Source organism: Papio anubis, chromosome 11, assembly GCF_008728515.1.
Source record: "Papio anubis isolate 15944 chromosome 11, Panubis1.0, whole genome shotgun sequence".
NCBI lineage: Eukaryota > Metazoa > Chordata > Mammalia > Primates > Cercopithecidae > Papio > Papio anubis.
Window position 1 is genome coordinate 28554048 of NC_044986.1, and position 20550 is coordinate 28574597.

At 42.9% G+C, this 20550-nt stretch overlaps 1 protein-coding gene across 2 annotated transcripts in view; it reads right to left on the reverse strand.

Annotated features, from left to right (window-relative positions):
- Positions 1-20550, reverse strand: part of SORCS3 (sortilin related VPS10 domain containing receptor 3) — a 611216-nt gene that overhangs the window by 411311 nt on the left and 179355 nt on the right. For both annotated transcript variants that reach the window (XM_017944309.3, XM_031652096.1), the window contains exon 2: positions 3871-3938. In XM_017944309.3, coding sequence (XP_017799798.1) covers positions 3871-3938 — 68 coding nt within the window. The remainder of the gene's footprint in view (positions 1-3870; positions 3939-20550) is intronic.

A 20550-nucleotide genomic window follows, 5' to 3' on the forward strand; every position in this document is an offset into this window, starting at 1 on the left:
ATATGACACTGTGGAATGAGGCTCAGATCAAGAGCCAGGGAGTGCTCCTAACCTCAGCCTTAAGACCCACGTAACTCAGGGAAAGCCCTGCATCCTTTAAACAAGTCGGTCCCCAACCTCATTAATTTTCTAAACATGATATCTTATAGGTGAAGTGTTTTTTGACTAAGGGATACCAACAGATGGTTGTGCTGTTGTGCCAAATGACAAATTTACATAACCACCCTGGTGGTGGTGAAGAAAGAGCCTTGGCCACCAGCAGTAGAAGAGCACCAAGGTATTCCGGAAAGAATGTCACAAGGGCACAAGATACTGCTACACAAATTAATGGTTTTAAACAGTCTTTCGTCTATTTGAAGTAGATGGCCTCTTAATTATTAATCCAGTGAGGCAAATAATTATATCACATTGCCACCTGACAGGGGGTGTCGTCTTGTCATGACAGCTGCTGTTCCAGGCTTCTTGATTGTACAGAACACCGAAGAAGAATCACTGAATTCAATTTCAACTTGGTTAAGCATGTTAAGCCGAATCACGAAGCTGAAAGGGTGCATGTTTAATTTAGTTTCTTTTCTCTGCACACTGTATTAGGAAGGGAAATCATACTGCTCTAGGCTCTATAAAATACACCATTATCAGTACAGGAAAAGAGAATGGGAGATACAGATCTTTAGAACATGTGTGAGAAAGACAGTAAAAAGTTAGAAGACTCCCAGTGAGGTCCCAGCAAACCAGGAAACCCCCAGAAAGTTTAGAAGCAGTCCCTTTCCTCAGTCACACTCTCTCCAGGGGTTCCTAAGCTGGGCTTTATCAGGTCCGTGAACCTCCTGAAACCTAACACAAAAATAAACTCATACATGATATTGATCAACAGGGAAAGCCCATAATATCCACCAGCTTTCCAAATCCCCATAACGGCACACCATATGGAATCTGTGATCTGTAAACTCGCTTTGAGTAACTCCCTTTGCTTGAGCCCCTTCTGTGAACCTGGCCAATCCCCACACCCTCCAGACCTGGCCCAGCACATTCTCTCCCACAGACCAGCCTCACCTGGACTTTGCCCTGTGGTAGGGACATGTCCCCACTTGCCAAACTGCATCCCTCCCTTTGTGCCGACACCCAGCTTGAAGAATCTTTTCTATAAAAGAATATCTTTGACTAGATAGAAATTGGTATTTCAATTCCTCCCAACTAGCACAAAGGACAACATTCTAAATCACTTTTCTCCCCTCCCTAACCCCCGACCTTCAACCTCAAAGATCTCTGCTAATTCCTAGAGAACAGAGACTACACTCCCTTGGTGTCTTGTAATTTCCCTCACATGCACCTCTGCAGCAAGGGATCCTTAAAAACAGAGTCAACAACGGAATGAAAACTCTATCCAAACACAGGGCTATGACAATCATTAATAATTACAATTAAGTAAGCACTTCCTATGTGTAAGTTACTGGACTAAATGTTTTTATATTTGTTTCACTTAATCCTTAAAACAACTCATTCATTAATTTACTCACTAAGTAAGCATTTATTAAGCACCTCTTGTGTGCCAAATAATCTTCTAAATGCTGAGAATATAGCACTGAATTAAAGTGAAAAAAATTCCCTCTCTCGACAAGCTTAGATGTGAGTGGGTGTGGGAAGACAATAACAAAGCAACAAGTCAACATTTAGCATGCCAGCTGGTGATAAGGATCAAGAAAAACATGTAGCCAAGTGATGGAATGTGGAATCCTGGGGAAGGACCTCATGATTAGGTGACCTGTGACCAAACAGGGGAAGGAAGTGAGGTGCCTGCTCTGTCGCCTGTGAGCACTAGGCAGAGGAAAAATCTCAGTGTAAAGGCTCTCGGGAAAAGCATGGTGGTATGTTGGAGGAATAGCAAGAAAAATGAGGCTAGAGCAAAGACATGTTCTGTGCCAATTTATATGCAGGGAAACAGACTTAGTGAAGTGGATTGAATGATAAACTCCCTTAAAAGATATGTCCCCATCCTAACTCCCAGAATCTATAATGAACCTTATTTGAAAAAAAAAGTCTTTGCAGATGTCATTAAGGATTTCAAGATGAGGTCATCCTGGTTTATCCAGGGGGACCCTAGATCCTCCAGAAGGAACATGGCCCCGATGACACCCTGATTTCAGACTTTTGGACTCCAGAACTGTGAGAGAAGACATTTCTGTTGCTTTAAGCCACTCAGTTTGTAGTAATTATTATGGCAGCCCTGGGGAACTAATAGAGAGAGATTGCATAAAATGCCCAAAATTACACAGCTTGGTGGTGGACAAACTGGGACTTCAGTCCTGGCAATGGAACACCAGGGTACCCGTACAGACACCAAGCTATACACTGTCTCTTGGTACATGCTGATGAATACACTGGCTCCTACAGTTGTGAGAAACACCCTTCATAACTTGAAGGCCTCTAGCATTAAGCAACTGGCCTAGGTTCCTATACTTGCCTGGCCTGCTCCTAGAAATAGTCAAACCTTTTCTGCAACATAGGGTAGCAGGAATAGCTGTTTTTCAATGTAAAGATAAAATTTTCTGGCATGTCTCATGATTTGACCAAGCAGACACCACAGGAATGAGGCTTAAAGTATCACACAGCATCACTGTGCTTGGGCTTGAAGGGCGGTTTCTGAGGCTCTAATTCCCTGGAAAGTACCGTGTGAGTGGAAATAGTCATGCTTTCATTTGTTAGAGGCAAGCTGGTTACTTATACATCTGCCAATTTTCACTGAGCAGCAAAATTAGGTTTTAGACGTCCTGTGAAAATGGAGGCAGGCCTCAGTCGATATGAGCAATTAACCCCTAAATATTTAATAGATGCTGTGACTACTCCCTCTTCCCTGGAGAGAAGCTGCCTAGTTCTCCGCAAACAAACAGGTCAGATGAAGAAGCATTTCACACCCCAGTCCCCTCTGCTCCAAAACCCCAGGAAACCCTCAGGGCAGGACTCAGGGATGATGATGCAGCCAGATGCATGGCTTTTTGTGACAGCTTCCTGCCCAGTATTGACACATCGCAAGGTAAATGGGAGAAAACGAACAACACCTCAAGTCTCATGGACCTAGCAGAGAGGGTGAAGTACCAAGTCCCAGTGGCTGATGAGACCCACTGTCGACCCATGTGACTGCGTGTCAGTGTGGTCGTATGGGTGTGCATATGTACGTGATGAGGTATACACGTAAGTGTGTGTAACACATGAGCATTCCCTGTCCTGAGAAACTTTTAAAATCAAAAGAATAAACTGGGCTGAAACAAGTGTTTTAATACATGATATTAATGTAGCTGTCTTTATACCAATGCAGGGGTAAAATAGACCTTATAATACTATTTTATGGGGCAAGGGGCCCCTGAAGGCAAAAGTGCCTGGGAATCAGAACATCATCAGGCGAACTTGTATCTGTACCTCTTCCCATGTGTATCTGCCCCCATGGTACTGCCTTCTCCAGAACCACAGCATCTTACAGATGCAAAGGGCTGGAGACAGTCCTTTGGCCAAGACTCACATCCAGGACAAGAATCCCTCCTAGAGCAGACTTCCTAATCAAGAAGCTCTACTCGTGCATGTTTATCTGATCTCTCTAGCCAGGCCCCACCTTCTTCAAAGTAGAATGAGACACTCCAAAAGCACAGAAGCAATGAGAGGGCCAGGATATATGTGCAACAGATTCCAAAAGAGATAAGCAGAGGAGGAAAGGAATTCACAGGTGGGGGCCGTTGGTTCCACCTGGAGCATTAGCATGAGCTTCCAGGAAGAGGACTATCTTCTGCTCCTTCCAGTCCACACTTCCCAACTGCTTCGCTTGCGTTTCTTACGTGAGCCAAGCCAGGGTGGCTCCTTACGAATCTCTAATCCGCTTACCTCCAAAGTGAACTCTCAGTCACGCTGCCCAGGTTGAAGTCATATAGCTTCGTCAGGATAAGTATGACCTGCAAGGGGTTGGGGATAAGGGCAGAGGAGAGGAACAAAGGGAGGGAAAAAAGGAAGCTTACTTTAGTTTGTGTAACAATATACAATGCATCTCCTACCACCCAGAGGAGGGCTTAGTATTTATCCATTGAGTTGCGGGGTATTATAGGATCAAACAAGGGGAAAAAAAGTTATTAATTTAATGCATCCCTGTAACTGGTAGCATTTATTTTAATCCTGACAGTGCTTTGCATTTGAAATAAAACATGCCAACAGGAATTAATTGGCTATTGACAGTTGTTTCTCCACATCTGTCCTCCTTCAAGGTCAGACACAGGCCAGCTGGCTTTGTTCACCACCAAGGCCACCCAGAGATCAGATGATAGGCTTGCTTTTGATCCAGAGATGACTCTGATTCACAGAATTGGACCTAAAAGGGTAAAAGGGAAGTGGGCCTGATTCTGTCTATAAAAGGGGTTCAAAGAGATTTTGTGTTTCCATCAATAGGGCCTTAGCAAGCATAAATACCTGAATGCAGGCAGGCCTACTTCCCCAACATCCCCTGATACCATCTGCCATCGACCATGTATCACAGTAAGCAGATCATTGAACCCCACTGGACTCCACAACCACCTTCCTAACATCAGTTGATATTAAGTAACCCAAAAGGAAGCTGGACGTATCAGACAACTGAGGCTGCCTGTAATCCAGTTGGTGGTTTTCTTACCCAATCTTGGGCTGACCAGTCTGTTCCCATGCCCTTTCTCCAGCTGAGGACTTGGCCATCAGATGTTGCCCTACCTGCCTCTCATGCATCTGGGCAGTGGCTTAGGCACAGCTCCACATCTAAAAGGATGCTAAGCGCGTGCACCTGAATCGATTTTAATCAAAACGCAGGTGCATAATACACATTGCCTGCCTGCACGCGTGATAATCCAGTTACACATAATTGTGTTTATCTAAATTTAATGTACAACTCATTTCACTTTTTTCAGCTCCTTCCCATTCCACAATTTAACTTCCTCCAGTTCATTTTCACAGTAACCATTAAATTCTTTCCGAGATAATGAATTTCTGCTATCGAGATGGGACTTTCCCATTCTAGGTATCCATTTAAGATCAAAGAAAAATAATCAGCCATTATATTGAACATTTTTATGGCACTTAACTAACAACAAAATGCTCACTTCGAGATTTATTCTCATCCAGCACTCCATGGGGTCAATCAGCCCCATTTCCATTTCTTCTATATAAACTAAAAAAAAAAAATTAAAGGCAAGGGATATGATCCATTATGTGCCAAAGGTGACTGGGACATTCAATTTCTCTGCGGTGAGGAATGGAAGGTTGACAAGAAACATCATCAATGGCATGGCTATTTGTAGAATAGTGGAATTTACCAAGCTACCTGTCCTATTACCACAGCACAAATCAAAGAGTATGTATTAATAGCACACACCAGTGGCATGGCTATTTGTAGAACAGTAGACTCTACCAGGCTACCTGTCTTATTACCACAGCACAACAGCAAGAAGTGAGGAACTCATGCAAAGAATTGTTCTCTACAGTCACTTAGAGGTCTTTGCCCCTCCCATTCATAAATAGTTTCCTCATTTATTAAAGTCAGAGACTAACAAGGAAATATGCTTATCCATAGCTTCACCAAATGTCTAGCAAGTTGCCAGATAATTTGTTTGCTGAATCGGTGTATAGGGTACACACATACACACACACCCCAAAGTTCTGCTCTTGATTTGACCTTATTTCATATACCAAGTCTTTCTTAAAGTCACTGTGTAAAAGCATGGAAGCCTATGTGCAGGCCATGCCAAATTCTGGAAAAAGTAAAAAAGCTCAAAACCAATCTACTAGGAATGAATCAGAATGACCACCTGACTCAGGCTCTGCAGGAGCAAGTCAGACCATTTCATTTTTTCCCCAACATCAAGCCTCCAGGGGACATAGCTCTAAAAAGTGCAAAATCCATGTAGAATGAAGAAAGAGATGCTGAGGGTGAGTTTCACTTAATTAGCAGAGCTTCTAACCACTAGATCTGGAAAACCCTTCTCCTTACTCAAAGCTTGGACCACCCTGCTTTTTCCCTCCCTCCTTCCATCATTTCCTTTCTTCCTCTGTTGAATGGCTATGATATTCTGGCCACTGGGCTATATGTGGGGGATACAGAAATAAAAGATCCAGATTCTTCCCTCTAGAAGCTCACAGTCTAATCTAGCAGGGGAGAAACCTAAGAAATGAGCAGGCAATTCCTATACAGAGTGATAGGTGTTGTGGTGGTGAATGCAGAGAAAACTGGGGACTGTTGAGGCACCAAATACAGAAACTAAAGAAGTCAGGGAAGGATTCCTAAGGGTGAAACCCAAACTAATACCTAGAAAGAGTAGAAACTAACTGGCTAAAGGGAGTGCTGAAGTGTTTCTACACGGAGGAAGCATCATGAGCAAAGACGCAGGCGTTCTGTAGATAAACCACCCAAGAGAATATTACCAGACTCTCCTTAGTTCCTCCTTCCCCTCAGTAGCTGCCATGAGAAAGTACCTCTCAGATCTCCACCTGCAGGAAGCATAATTGACTAAGCACTCCAGCTGTTGTGCTCCGAAATCCATTGCTACCTCTTGCCAAACCCACAACCCACAAAAGCTGCTCCTGGCCAATGATTACAAGCAACAAGGCAGACACATTCCTGGGTGACAGGACTCCTCTGATGGGTGACACGGATGCTAAGATCCCCTAACAGCCTTGCTAAACTTTCCACAGAACCTCACTACAGTCTGAGATTCTCTTAGCCAGCCTACCTGCCTGCCTGCCTTCCTTACCCATCTCCTTCACTGGGGGGTCAGATCTCCATCTCAGCCCAGCAGTTGTCCCAATCTGCTCTCACTCCTTTCCCATTTTCTCTCACGGGCATTTTTCCTAATAAGTTTCTCAGATATCTCATTTCATCTTCATGTCTGCTTCTTGGAGAATCCAGACTAACATATCCTTCCACACTTCTATGAATATTACTTCTGTCTTCATAGTAGATAGTTTCAATTTTACCTCTTAATTCGTGCACTTTCTTGATCAGAAAACTTTACTGACTTGCTCTGTCAACGGGTAAAATCCATACTCCTTAGACTGGCACACTTAGACTCCACAGTCTGGCCCATGCATACTCTTCCAATCATTTTTTCCAGTTTGCAAAAACCTGTCCTCTGTTTTAAACAATCTAAGTTTTTCAAGGTACCTCAGGTAAGACAAACACATCCTCACATCTCTGCTTTCTTTCATGCTCTATTGTTATATCGCTGCCTGTGCCCCATCCTTTCATTATCCCCTGTACTTGCCTGCCTGATGTTGGAGAAACAGTCCAAAGCCCATCCCTTTCAGGTGGCCTCCCAGGATTATACCAGACATCAAAAATATTCTCTCCTGTGAAGTCCTATTTTGCTTAAAATGGAGTCATGCAATTTATCACAAATACTATCTTGATAGCTTCTGAATGTTATGTGAGTGGCCTTCTCAACTAAAGCCTACACAACTTAAGGTAGGGATTGTGTTTGGTACTTCTATCTCCTTCACAGGCTCAGCATATTAAAGGTTCTTATAAAATAATCGCTTCTGAGTAAATGAAAGATATTGATATTGTGTTGGTAAATCACAGACTTCAGCAGGAGATGCTATTAAGCCAGTCTACTGCTCTCATTTTATAGATGAAAAAATGGAGCCCCAGAAAGGGGAACATGACTCAAGGTCAAGGCTCAGCAATGTCTGACTTTGACCAAGTGCCCCCAAGGTAGTGCTCTTCCCATTCCATGAATAAGCCAGAGCCTAAGAGCCACTGGGGAGCCTATTAAATGCCGATTCCATGGCCCACCCCCAGCAAGTCTGACTCGATGGACCCTGAGTAGGATTCAAAACTCTTCTGTGGCAGCCAGAGGACCACTTTTCCAGAAAGGCTCCATCACATCATGGTTCCTTTCCCACCTCTATGCTACAGTGACGCTACCCACTCCACCATGGTGAGATCCTAATCTAGCACAACACCGCTTCGTTTACATTGAATTCAACCTTACAAATAAAGCAGGACACATATGAGGAGGATACCTCAGCGAGGTCACACCAGCATTCCCCAGAGGAAAAGTCAAAACACTGAGAATTATAGGATGGAAACTCCTTTTCCCCTGGAGTCCAGCACAGACGGACATTAATAGAGCCATGAAGAGATGATAATGTAACCTTCAGGCTTAAGACATTCTATGTCAAGCAAACAAAACCAAGAGCAAGAGAAAGCCTGCCCACCCCTGACCTCTCCCATCACTCACAGCCTTCCAAAGGCCACTGGGGAGGAGTGAATTTCCAGGGAAGAACATGGAAAATAGATGCGATAAACCCACCTAACAAGCCCAGGGCTGTTGGGCAAGTACTCAGACCAGAAAGAGATGAGTGTGTGGCTCCGGAAACAAAGTGGGTGGATATGGCAGGCAGGATGGTGGAGGGGGTAGTTCCAGATCTACAGCAAAACCTGACTTGAATCTCCTCCAGCTGATGGCCCCAGAATGAGAATAGGACTCAAACTCAAGGAAGAAAAAGCAGGAGCTAACATTAATTGCACTCCTACTATGTGCTAAGTACTACACTGGGCAATTCTCAATCCTCGCAAAAAACCTTTGAAACAGAGCAGGTATTATACAATATCTCCCATTTTATGGATAAAGAAACAGAGGCCCACGGGTTAAGCAAATTGCCCCCACAGCAAACAACCAACAAGAGACAGAGCCAGCATTTCTGCCCATGCCTGTCTTACTCAACCATGCTTGTTCTGCTCTCACATGATGCTCCTCCACTCAGTAAGTGTTTATGTGGGCTTCTGTGCAAAGCAATGAACAGGAATGCAGACAAGAGAAAAATGCACCCTTGCCCTCAAGGAGTTTATCATTCATTCATGAATTCCACAAATATTTACTGAGTACCTCTTATGTGAACTAGAAAAACAACTGCTAAACTCTGCAAATCAGGGAGAGAGATCTAGAGCTCAAGGCCCAGGGGTAAAGATAACTTTTGTTTTCTTTGTTCTTGGAGAGAGAAATAGGAAACAGAGATGTGTAATGAGAAAAGAACTAGGCAAATTGTTGGGAGATCCAGGTTTACCAAATAAGCTTTGTCAAATAAGTACCTTTTTGACCTAACTGGCTATAATCCTGGGGAGATTTTAGACAGCAGGAGAAATGAAAATAAATTGGAATAATTCATGAGTAATAGCACTTCTCTCTTCTTACAAGCTATATACACACATACACACAGAGAGAATAGCAGAGAAGTCTGTCTCTATGTGTGTGTGTGTGTGTATAGCTGGAAAATTACATTTATGGAAGTACATATAACTATTTTAAATTGGCATCTGACATCTTATTTGAAATAACACTGTTCATACATCTCTTATAACTTCTGTCATACTGGGATAATATGATTTCTCTGTATGTCTGTCTTCCCTGTTAGACCATGACCTCCTTGAGGTCAGAAATCAGGTCTCATTTAGCTCTGCATTCCCGCCACCAAGCACAATGGCTGACACATGGCAGGCACTATACAAGGTCCTTTGGATGAATTACAAATATATGGCAGTAAAAGAAGGGATGAGATGATAAATGTAGAGAGAGGTATGGATAATGCGCTACAAGATATGAGAAGAGGAAGCAATTAAGTCCAGAAAATGTGATTAACAAAATCTTCATGAAGGAGGGTTATATGAGCTGGGTCTTAAAGCGTGGTAAGAATTTCTATATACTGAAATGGAGCGTGTCTGCTTTATTTCTTTTTCTTTCTTTATAAATTGGACAGGGGCAAATAGAAAAGAGCAGGGGGTAGAGGAAGCATTCTAGTTATGAGAAAAGCAGTTTAGAGATGGAGCAGTATAGGCTGTGTTGAGTGCACCATGATATACGCAGGATCCACTCAGAGACACAGCAAGGCTGTGCCAAGGTGGGAAACAAGGCACAAAGGACAAGGGAAGGATGCAAGAAGGAGAGTGGAATTGCACTTGGTGTGGTCAGTAATGATTTGATTAAAAGCTCTACAAGAGTGAAGAGGGTGGTGACAATAGGAGACTATATTATCATAAGGGGCCACCATAAATAAGGCGACAATAAGGGACATAGCTGACCTCTTGCGAAATCAGTTGGTGTTGTCTTTGTTGAGTATCCACTTCCAATTTTCTTGTCCCCAAGCACCTCGTATCTTCTGCCGTCCTCAAATGCTCAAGCCAGCTTCAAACACACACAACACTGCAACTAATGCCTTTATTCCTCACTTCTTCTCCATTCACCTATTCCTGCCCAATGCCAAGCACAGTATAAGAATCTTGGTAGTAAAGTGATTTTTTAATGGTTGCTGTAGTCTTGAAATGTGTAGCCCTCCTTAACCTGCTGCCTTCCAAGATTATCTGTATTTGAAGTAACAAGTCCAAGTCCCTGACAGGGTTGGGGAGAGTGATATTTGGTGCGACTCTACACATCCCATTTTCTGTGTGAGAGGAAGTGTCCATAGTCTGAAGTTTCAGTCCCTATTCCACCCAAGAATCCTAAATATCTCCAGGTCTAAATTCATTCACCTCATTGGATCCAGCCCTCTGCCTCCTGGATGGAGTTTGCAAGGCCACATGGAGAAAACGCAGCACTTGAAACCAGAGGGTTGAACTCAAGACCCAGCCTTGACACACACTCCTATATGTGCCCGAACAACTCATGTATGTTTTCGGAATCGGCTGTGTTTTACTAAAATGGGGTAATGGTACACTTTCCCTGCCACGCTCACAGGGTTACTGATTCAAATCAAATAAGGGATGCCAGCTTGCTTTATAAGCTGTACTGCGCAAACATAAGTTATAAGTGTGACAGTTATTCTTCAGGAGACAAGGGCTTCTAGTTACTCATATTTGGTGGAAGGCTTTCAGATTCTAGAGTTGCTGAGCTCCTTCTAAAAAACACCCATCCATTCTAGACCCTAACTGCAATACAGGAGGCTGCAAATCAGAGCCAGTGTCCTCACCTGGCACCTCCACTCAGCTTTGGAAGGCAGGCAGAAAGCCCCAGGGGATTCCTGTCCTCTGAAAGGATAATGCGTAATCTGCAAATTCATAAATCACTAGGACACTCTGGCCCGTGAGCACATTCAGTGAAGTGAGGACCTTTAATGCCTGCAAAATTTTACTCTGAAGGAAAATTACTTTAGTTCATTAAACCTTCCTAAAATCTTGGTGCCTTTAAATCCATGGGGCTCTCTGCACATCCACCTCTAGGTCCTCTCACTCTTATGACCTCACTCCTGCCTGGACTTGATAATTCTTTGCTTTCAGCCAAGTGGAATAGGACTCATTGACTTTCTTTACCAGGGGTGGTAGACAATGGTAACATAAGAAAGTTGCTAAAACATACACTTCGGGGACAGCCTGCAGGAGTGTGTTTTAAGTCTCAGCATGGTCTTGTGAGTCTTGGCATCTTCCTCCCACCTAGAGGAGCCTCCCCTGCAGGGAGTAGAAATTAAACATCTATAATCCAGAACTCAACTGACCCACAGTATGAGAATGTCTGGGCACCAACTTGGTGTCCAGAATAAGATAAGCAGTGCCCACTGCACACCATGAGTTTACAATCTAGTTGGGAAGACAAGGAATTATTAATAGTACAAGAGATATCAACTTCATCAGTGTCGGATGCAAGAAATTTTCCAAAACTGTTAACCCCTTTCTCTGTTTTATTTAAGGGAGTATTACCAACTCTGTGGCTCAGCACGATTCCTTTCTCATCCTGCCCATAGCAAGCAAACACTGAGTCTCCTGAAATGTGTTGGGGTGTCCTGCATTGACCAATTTCAGTCCTCATAATTTTTCCATTCATTCACCAAACTAATATGTATAGCATGCTTCCTTTTTGCCAAGTGCCAAATTAGCAGTAAAGAAAACAAACCAGTTTCTTTGCCCTCACTAAGTTTATATCCTAGCAGAGGAAAAACAAAAACAAAAACAAATAAATAGGTAACCAATGCAATAGTCAAATGGCAGTGAGTGCTATGGGGAAAAAATAAACAGGAAATAAGAAATAAGAGACATACATTAAAAAGTGCAAACATGCAGGGGGGTTCCAGCGTGGGCTAGGGGGTGGCAGGTGGGGAATGAAGGTTGCAGAAGTAAATAAGGAGCTCAGAAAAGGCCTCTATGGGAAACTGACACTTAAAATCCTGAATGAGGTGAAGGATGAAGTCACATGGTTCTCTTGGTAATAAACATGACAGGCAGAAGCAGCAGCAGATGCAAAGATCCAAAGGCAGGAGTGTGCCCATCGTATCCAAGGAACAACAAGAAGTTAATGAAGTTGGAGGGGAGAGGAGGGAGATATTGGGACGCTGAGACCTCACTGGGCCTTGAGAAGCACTGTAAGAACCTTGGTTCTTACTCCGAGTGAGATGGGAAATCAGGAGAGGATTTACATGGAGAACTTAGGTTACAACAGGATCACTCCGGTTACTGTGTTTAGAAAGGCAGTTAGGGGATGAGAGTGGATGAGGAGCCTACTGTGATGTAATCATCCAGAGGAAATGCGGTGTGGACTGGACCAGAGTAACAGCAGTAAACTGGGGAGACAGGTGAAGAGAGGCAGGATCTAAATATATTTTAAAGATAGAGCCAAGGAGATTTGGTGACAAATTAGATACAAGGTGTGAACAAAAGAGAATAGTCAAGGACGACCCTAAGCATTTGAACCTAAGTGACTGGAAGCATGGAATTGCTGTCTCACGAGATGAGGACCATGAGAGAAGAAGGTCTGGAGGAAAGATTAAAAGTTGAGGTTTAGACATTGATTCTGAAATGCCTAAGAGACATTCAAATGGAGAAGTCAAACAGTGAGCTGGATAAATGAGTCTGGAGTTCACAGAAGAAGAGTTTAGGCTAGAAATATCAATTTGGGAGTTGTCAGTGATTGGATGGACTTGTAAGACATGAGTTTAGCTTCAGTCACTAAGAGACCAAGTGTGGATCGACTAAAGCTATGAGGATTGACAGCTGGGGCATGTCAGCATTTAGAGATCAGTAAAATGAGGCAGAAAAACCAGTCTGTTTGGACCTCTCAAAATTGGCACAGGGGATATTTGTGTCCTGTGTGAATGCTCACCACATGGTGATTACTACAGAGACTTTCAAGCATCAGATGGACAGGATGGTGTCTTCTATTGAGATCACTGAGCCTCTTTCCCCAATTACCCCTGAGTTTGCTCTGTATGGAGTGGCCATTGTGGCAGAGATAGAGGCTTTCCCTAGGCTCACCATGGAATCTCCCCCACCAAGGCTGATGTGGAAATAATCACTGCTGAGTTCCCAATCTACCAACATAAGAAACCAATGCTGAGTCTCAACATCGTGCATGGTGGCAGGTTGATTGCACAGCATCCCTCTCATCTCAGAGAGGGCAATTTCTTCTCACTGGAATTGCTTTCCCTGCCTGTAGTGATTATGCTAGAATCAAGTATTTCAATTTCAGATTGCATTATTCACTGTCATGGTGTCCCATACATTACTTCTAACAAAGGAACTCATTTCACAGCAAATGAAATACAGTCATGGACCTGTCCATGGAATTCACTGGTCTTACCACAAACGTGATCACCCAGAGCACCTGGACTGATACAATGGTTGAGTGGACTTGTGAAAACTCAATGACTGCACCATCTGGGAACTGACACCCATGTGAGGCTGCGGTGCTTACCCTCCAGGATGTGGGTTCCACCAAAATATGGTCCAAATACCAAGGTCTGAACATCAACAACAGCAAGTGGGAGAGATGTCTCTCCTTATCACATCCAGGAAGACACCACAGAACATTTAATTCATGTCCCCACAACTTGGGGCTCTGTTAGAAGTATTGCTTCCCAAGGAGGGAACTGTCACCAAGAGGCAAAACACCTGTTCGTTTACTTATTTATTTATTTATTTACTTACTTACTTGAGATGGAGTTTCATTCTTGTCGCCCAGGCTGGAGTGCAATGGTGCAATCTTGGCTCACTGCAACCTCTGCCTCCTGGGTTCAAGCGATTCTCCTGCCTCAGCCTACTGGGTAGCTGGAATTACAGGCGCATGTCACCATGCTTGGCTAATTTTTGTATTTTTAGTAGAGACAGGGTTTCACCATGTTGGCCAGGCTGGTCTCTAACTCCTAACCACAGGTGGTCTGCCCACCTTGGCCTCCCAAAGTGCTGGGATTACAGGCGTGAGTCACCATGCCCAGCCACACTTGTTCTATTGAACTGGAAGCTGAAAGGAATATCCATCTGTTTTGAGCTTCTCATGCTACCACTGAACAAACAGGTAATGAAGGGGTTACTTACCAGCTGGGATGATTTGTCCCTATTGTCAAGGAGAAACAGAGATGATGTTTTATAATGAGGACAAAGAGAATGATGTCTGAAACCTATTATTATTATTATGCCTCTTATTAATTTCAAGTGCTCCTATTGTTTTCAAGTCCTGAAGTACAAGTTAACAGAAGACTACAGTGGTAAAGGCAGAACTATTAAGGACTAAGATTCTTCAGAAATGATGGTTTGAATTATTCTATCACACTATGAGGTGAAAATCCTTAACCCTCTGAGGTATCTGCTAAGGGCAAAGGAAACACAAAATGGGTAGCTAAAAAAGACATAGCCTATCAATTATGCCTCAGGACTAGTAACAGAAATGAATATAACAGCAATTATGCATATTTCTCCTTGCATGCTTTATGTGCGCATGCACAGAGATGAGAGAAAGCTCAGAATGTGTGTGCACAGAGATGAGTGAGAATGCAGGATTCCCCATTCCACCCCCCATCACCTGCTGCTTTCTGTGTTCTGAGTGAAAAATCAGAGTGCTTGACTGTTCTGTGACCCAGCCAGCTGCAGGTTTTCCGCAGCAAGCTTGAACCCACACTGGTCTCTTGAACATGAACTGACAACGGTATCTAGGTTGTTGCCCAAAACACTGAAACAAAGGGGTCTTGGCCCTGAGCCAAATGCCTTAAACCAGCTCATAAACTCCTTTCCCTGACCATGTTGCTTGGACAGACCTAGGTAAATCACCCTTTTCTCTTGCCATCTGTCATGAGGATTGCTGCAGCACTACACTAAGTTCCCCTAATGAATGCTTTGCACTGATCACCCTGGAGTTTAGTGCTTCTTTCTTTGGAATCCCAACTGGCCCTACCTTGGTACCGTTTGGGCACTCCCTTGTGGGAACTTCCCTTCTACCACTTTTGGGATAATTCCAGCCACAGGTTCAGCAAGGCAAAACAGATAAATAGATGGTGCCCATAAGTTATTCTCTTTTCTCCTACTCTCTCTGTTTCTTTTCTTTTATACAAAGAATGTTAGTGTTGGTTAGCTTCACAACTACTTTGGGTTATAGGATATCCACACAGGATTGTAATAGGTCTACAAAGCAATTAACATCACCCAGAGAAGGGATAGCAACTAATGGAACTTGATGAATCTCTTTCTTGATAGAGAGTGACAGTATCCTCATGTTATAAGTTGTTGTGGCTTGGTGTGGTGGCACATGCCCATAATCTATAATCTCAACACTTTAGGAGGCCGAGGTGAGAGTATCATTTGAGCCTAGGAGTTCAAGACCAGCCTGGGCAACATGGCAAGACTTTGCCTCTACCAAAAAAAATAATAATAATAATTTTAAAAAATTAGCTGGGCATGGTAGCACACACCTGTGGTCCCAGCTACTCGGGAGGCTGAGGCAGGAGGAACACTTGAGCCCAGGAGGTCAAAGCTGTAGTGAGCTGCATTTGCACCACTGCACTCCAGCCTGGGTGACAGAGAAAGACCTTGCCTCAAAAGAAAAAAAAAGAAGTCATTGCATTATATTAGACAGAATCACAAGGTTAAATATGAACAGGAGGGTGGAAAAGAACCCTCACAGTAGCCAAAGGGGTAGGCTGTGCTGTTTACTCTCACTCCACAATCCTGCCTATGTATGGCAGGTAACCAGGCAAATTACATTTCTAAAACTCTCCTGTGAGCTGTCTTCAAGATTAGTTCAGCCAATGGAAGGCACGAGTGGGGACTGGCGGAGGAGGGAGAAGCAGCCCTCTCCACGCATCTGGCTTCTGATGTGACAACACATCAGCAGCAACAGAGGTGGTGGAAGCAATGGGGATGGGTCTCAGTGACCAGCAGCACAGGCTCCTGGGTTCTTCTGATGTACCTCAGCCCATACAGCAGGAACCTAGGTGGGACAGACCCTTGTCCTCTAGTACTGCTTCCTCTCCTCCTGGGCAGTCATGTGATGGTTCCTGCGGTGACCGATCTTTGAGCAGCCTTGCCTTTCCTCTTTCTTGCTCTTCCAGCCTTTCCAGCACTCTTGTAATCAATTCCTGCATTCAATCTCTTCTTTTACAAATACTATGCAGCCATAAAAAAGAATGAGATCATGTCCTTTGCAGGGACATGGACAAAGCTGGAAGCCATTATCCTCAGCAAAATAACACAGGAAGAGAAAACCAAACACTGCATGTTCTCACTCATAAGTGGGAGTTGAACAACAAGAACACAGAGACACAAGTAGAAGAACAACACACACCAGGGCCTTTCAGGGGTTGGAGGGCTAGGGGAAGGAGAACATTAGGACAAATACCTAATACATGTGGGGCTTAAAACCTAGACGATGGGTTGACAGGTGCAGCAAACCACCAAGACACATGTATGCCTATGTAACAAGTCTTCATGTTCTGAACATGTAGCCCAGAACTTAAAATAAAATTAAAATTAAAATTAAAAAATATCTAGAGTTAGAGGCCCTGGCTGGCACAGAACAGGCTGGGAGATACAAGGATATCAAGGAGAGCATGAGTTCTGGAAACCGAGTGAGGAAAGCATTTCAAGGAAGAGGGTGACCAGCTCCCTGTAAACTGAAATACTGCTGACAGTTTATGTAGAAGAAAGATCAAAAATCGACCATTGGATCTGGCTACTAGATGACCTCAAAGGCCTTCAAACTAACTCATTTATTTAATTTCTTATAAAAATTCTCTAGTGGCTTCTCACTGCCTTTAGGATCAATCCAAATTCCTCATGGTATAAAACATCTTTCTCAACCTGGCCCCAAATGGCAGTTTAAACCTCTTCTAGAGCCACTTTCCCAAATGACCGCTGAATTTAGCCACACTAGAATACCCCTTCTCCCATTCTATTTTTCCATACCTTTCCATATGCTCTTCTCCCTCCTCTGAAAGCCCTTCTCCTGTTCTCTACCTGATGCTCTCCTTCCTTCTCATGCTTCCAGATTCAGCTCAAATATCAACACTCTGATGTCGCAGCTGTTCTCAAAGACAGAACTGATTTTCCCTTAATCTGTGTTCCCCTAACTTGTTGTACATACCTCCAGTTTTGCTACTCACCAGACTACAAACTTCTACCTGCACAGGCATCTCTGACACTAGGTTATATGCTCCCTCAGGACAAGAACCCTGATTTTCTCATCATTGTACTATGAAAGTACTATTAAATGTTTCTTTGATATGGCATCTGTTAATCAACAGACATATAACACACTTCTTGAGTTCAAAGTATTACCAGAGGTGTTCAAAGGAGGAGAAGATGAATCTGAGCTGAGGTGGTCAAGACATCCTCACAGTGGATGAGAGGCTTTGATGAGATCATAAGAGATGGAAAAAGTTTAAACTCTCGGCCCTCTCCTTTCTGGGAGCAATGTTTTTCCAGGATTTCTTTTCCTTAGATAAGCTAGTCTGCCAAGCCTCTCTAGAAGGGAGAGTTCAAGGAGGCTTTGAAATAACTTTGAGAATGTCCACAAGAGGGTAAGGAGAAAGGGACACAGGAGCAGGGTGGGAAGATAATGAAAGCAATCTCCCGAAATCAGACTGTATTAAGTTTTAAAGAGTTATCATTCTCTAAGGGCCACTGGAGAAGACAAAGGTACCTCGTTTTCCTGTGCTTCACTTGATTGCACTTCACAGATACTGTGGTTTTCTTTTTAGTTTTTCCAAATGGAAGGCTTGTGGCAAGCCCATGTCGAGCAAGCCTGTCGGTGCCATGTTTCCAACAGCGTGTGCCCACCTTGTGTCTCTGCATCACATTTTGGAAATTCTCACAACATTTCAAGCTTTTTTGTTATAATTATGTCTGTTATGATGACCTGTGATGAGTGATCTTTGATGTTACTTTGTAATTGTTTTTTGGGCACCATGAACTGTGCCCATATAAAACAGTGAACTTAATTGACAAATGTGCAAGTTTTGACTGCTCCACTGACTGGTTGTTCCCCATCTCTCTCCTTCTCCTCAGCACACACACCCCCATTCTCTGAGACACAATAATATTGAATTTAGGCCAAGTAACAACCCTACAATGGCCTCTAAGTGTGTGGGTAAAAGGAGGAGTCACACATCTCACACTTTAAATCAAAACTAAAAATGATCAAGCTTAGCAAAGAAGGCCCAATAAAAGCCTAAACAGACTGAAAGCTAGGTCTCTTGTGCCAGAGTTTGGCAAGCTCCGAAAGCAAAGGAAAAGTCCTTGAACGAAATTTAAAATGCTATTCCAGGGAACATACATGTGAAAAGAAAAACAGCCTTATTGCTGATAAGGAAAAAGTTTTAGTAACAGAAGATCAAACCAGCCACAACATTCATTTAAGCCAACGCCTAATCCAGAGCAAGGCCCTAACGTTCTTCAGTTCCATGAAGGGCAAGAGAGGTAAGCTTCAGAAGAAAATCTGAAGCTAGCAGAGGTTGGTTCATGAGGTTTAAGAAAAGAAGGGATGTCCATAACATACAAGTGCAAAGTGAAGCAGCAAGTTCTGATGGAGAAGCTGCAGCAAGTTATCAGAAGATCTAGCTTGTATCATTAATGAAGGTGGCTACACTATATAATAAATTTTCAATGTAAACCAACAGCTTTTTATTGGAAGAAGATGCTGTCTAGGACTTTCACAGGTAGAGAGGAGAAGTCAATGCCTAGCTTCAAAGCTTTAAAAGACAGAATAACTCATCTAGGCTAAAGCCAGTGTTCACTTACCATTCCAAAAATCCTAGGGCCCTTAAGAATTATGCTCACTCTCCTCTGCTTGTGTTCTATAAATGGAATAACAAAGCTTGGATGACAGCACATCTTTTTACAGCACAGTTTTCTGAAAATTTTAACCCCACTGTTGAGACCTACTGCTCCAATAAACACATTTCTTTCAAAATATTACTGCTTACTGACAATGCACCTGGTCACCCAAGATCTATGGTGGAGATGTACAATGATATTAATATTGTTTTTATGCCTGCCATCACAACATCCATCATGTACCCATGAGTCAAGGAGTAATTTCACTTCCAATGCTTATTTTTTTAAGAAATACATTTCAAAAAACTGTGTTGCCATAAACAGTGAGTCCTCTGATGGATCTCAGCAAAGTTAATTGAAAACTGCCTGAAAAGGATTCACCATTCTAGATGCCAGGAAGAACATTTATGATTCATGGGAGGAGATCAAAATATCAATATGGAGGAGTCTGGAATAGATTGATTCCAACTCTCATAGATAAGTGTGAGGGGTTTAAGACTTCAGTGGACAAAGTAACTGCAGATATGGTCGAAACAGCAAGAGAACTAGAATTACAAGTGGATCCTGAAGATGTGTCTGAATTGCTGCAATCTCATGATAAAACTTAAATGGATGAGAAAAGAAAGTAGTTTCTTGAGATGGAATCTATTCCTGGTGAAATGCTGCAAATATTATTGAAATGACAACAGAAGATTTAGACTATTCCATAAACTTAGTGAATAAAGCAGTAGCAGGGCTTGAGAAGATTGACTCCAATTCTGAAAGAAGTTTACTGTGGGCAAAATGCTATCAGAAAGCATCACATGCTACTGAGAAATCCTTCATGAAAGAAGAGTCGATCAATGCAGCAAACTTCATTGTTGTCTCATTTTCTGAAATTGCCACAGCCATTCCAATCTTCACCAACCACAATCCTGATCAGTCAGCAGCCATTGACATTGAGGCAAGGCCCTCTACCAGCAAAAATGATGATTTCTCACTAAAGGTTTAGGTAATCATTAGCATTTTTTAGCAATAAAATATTTTTACTTGAAGTGTGTATTTTTTTAGACATGATGCTACTTAACACTTAATAGATGACAGTATAGTGTAATCATAACATTTATATGCACTCGCAACCAAAACACTTGTGTGACTTGCTTTATTGTGATATTTACCTTATTGTGGTGGACTGTAACCACAATATCTCTGAGGTATATGTGTGTATACTCCTGTACCTAATGGGGTGTAGATGAAAGAAAACACTAAATTTCCAGACAAAATCACAACTTAATTAAACTACGGTAGTTTATACAAGACAGGAACAAATACGGGAAGGGCCAAGGTAGGCATACTAACATTTACTGAGGACCTACTAAGTGCCAACCACTGTACTTGATGCTTGATGTGTATTACACAGATAATGAGCATAACCATGACAAAAGGGAGATAGCATTGTCCACATTGCCTAGATGAGGAAACTGTACAGGTCGTGCAAGTAGGAAGAAGTAGGAGTCAGCACCTAAACACAGGTTTATCTATTCCAACGT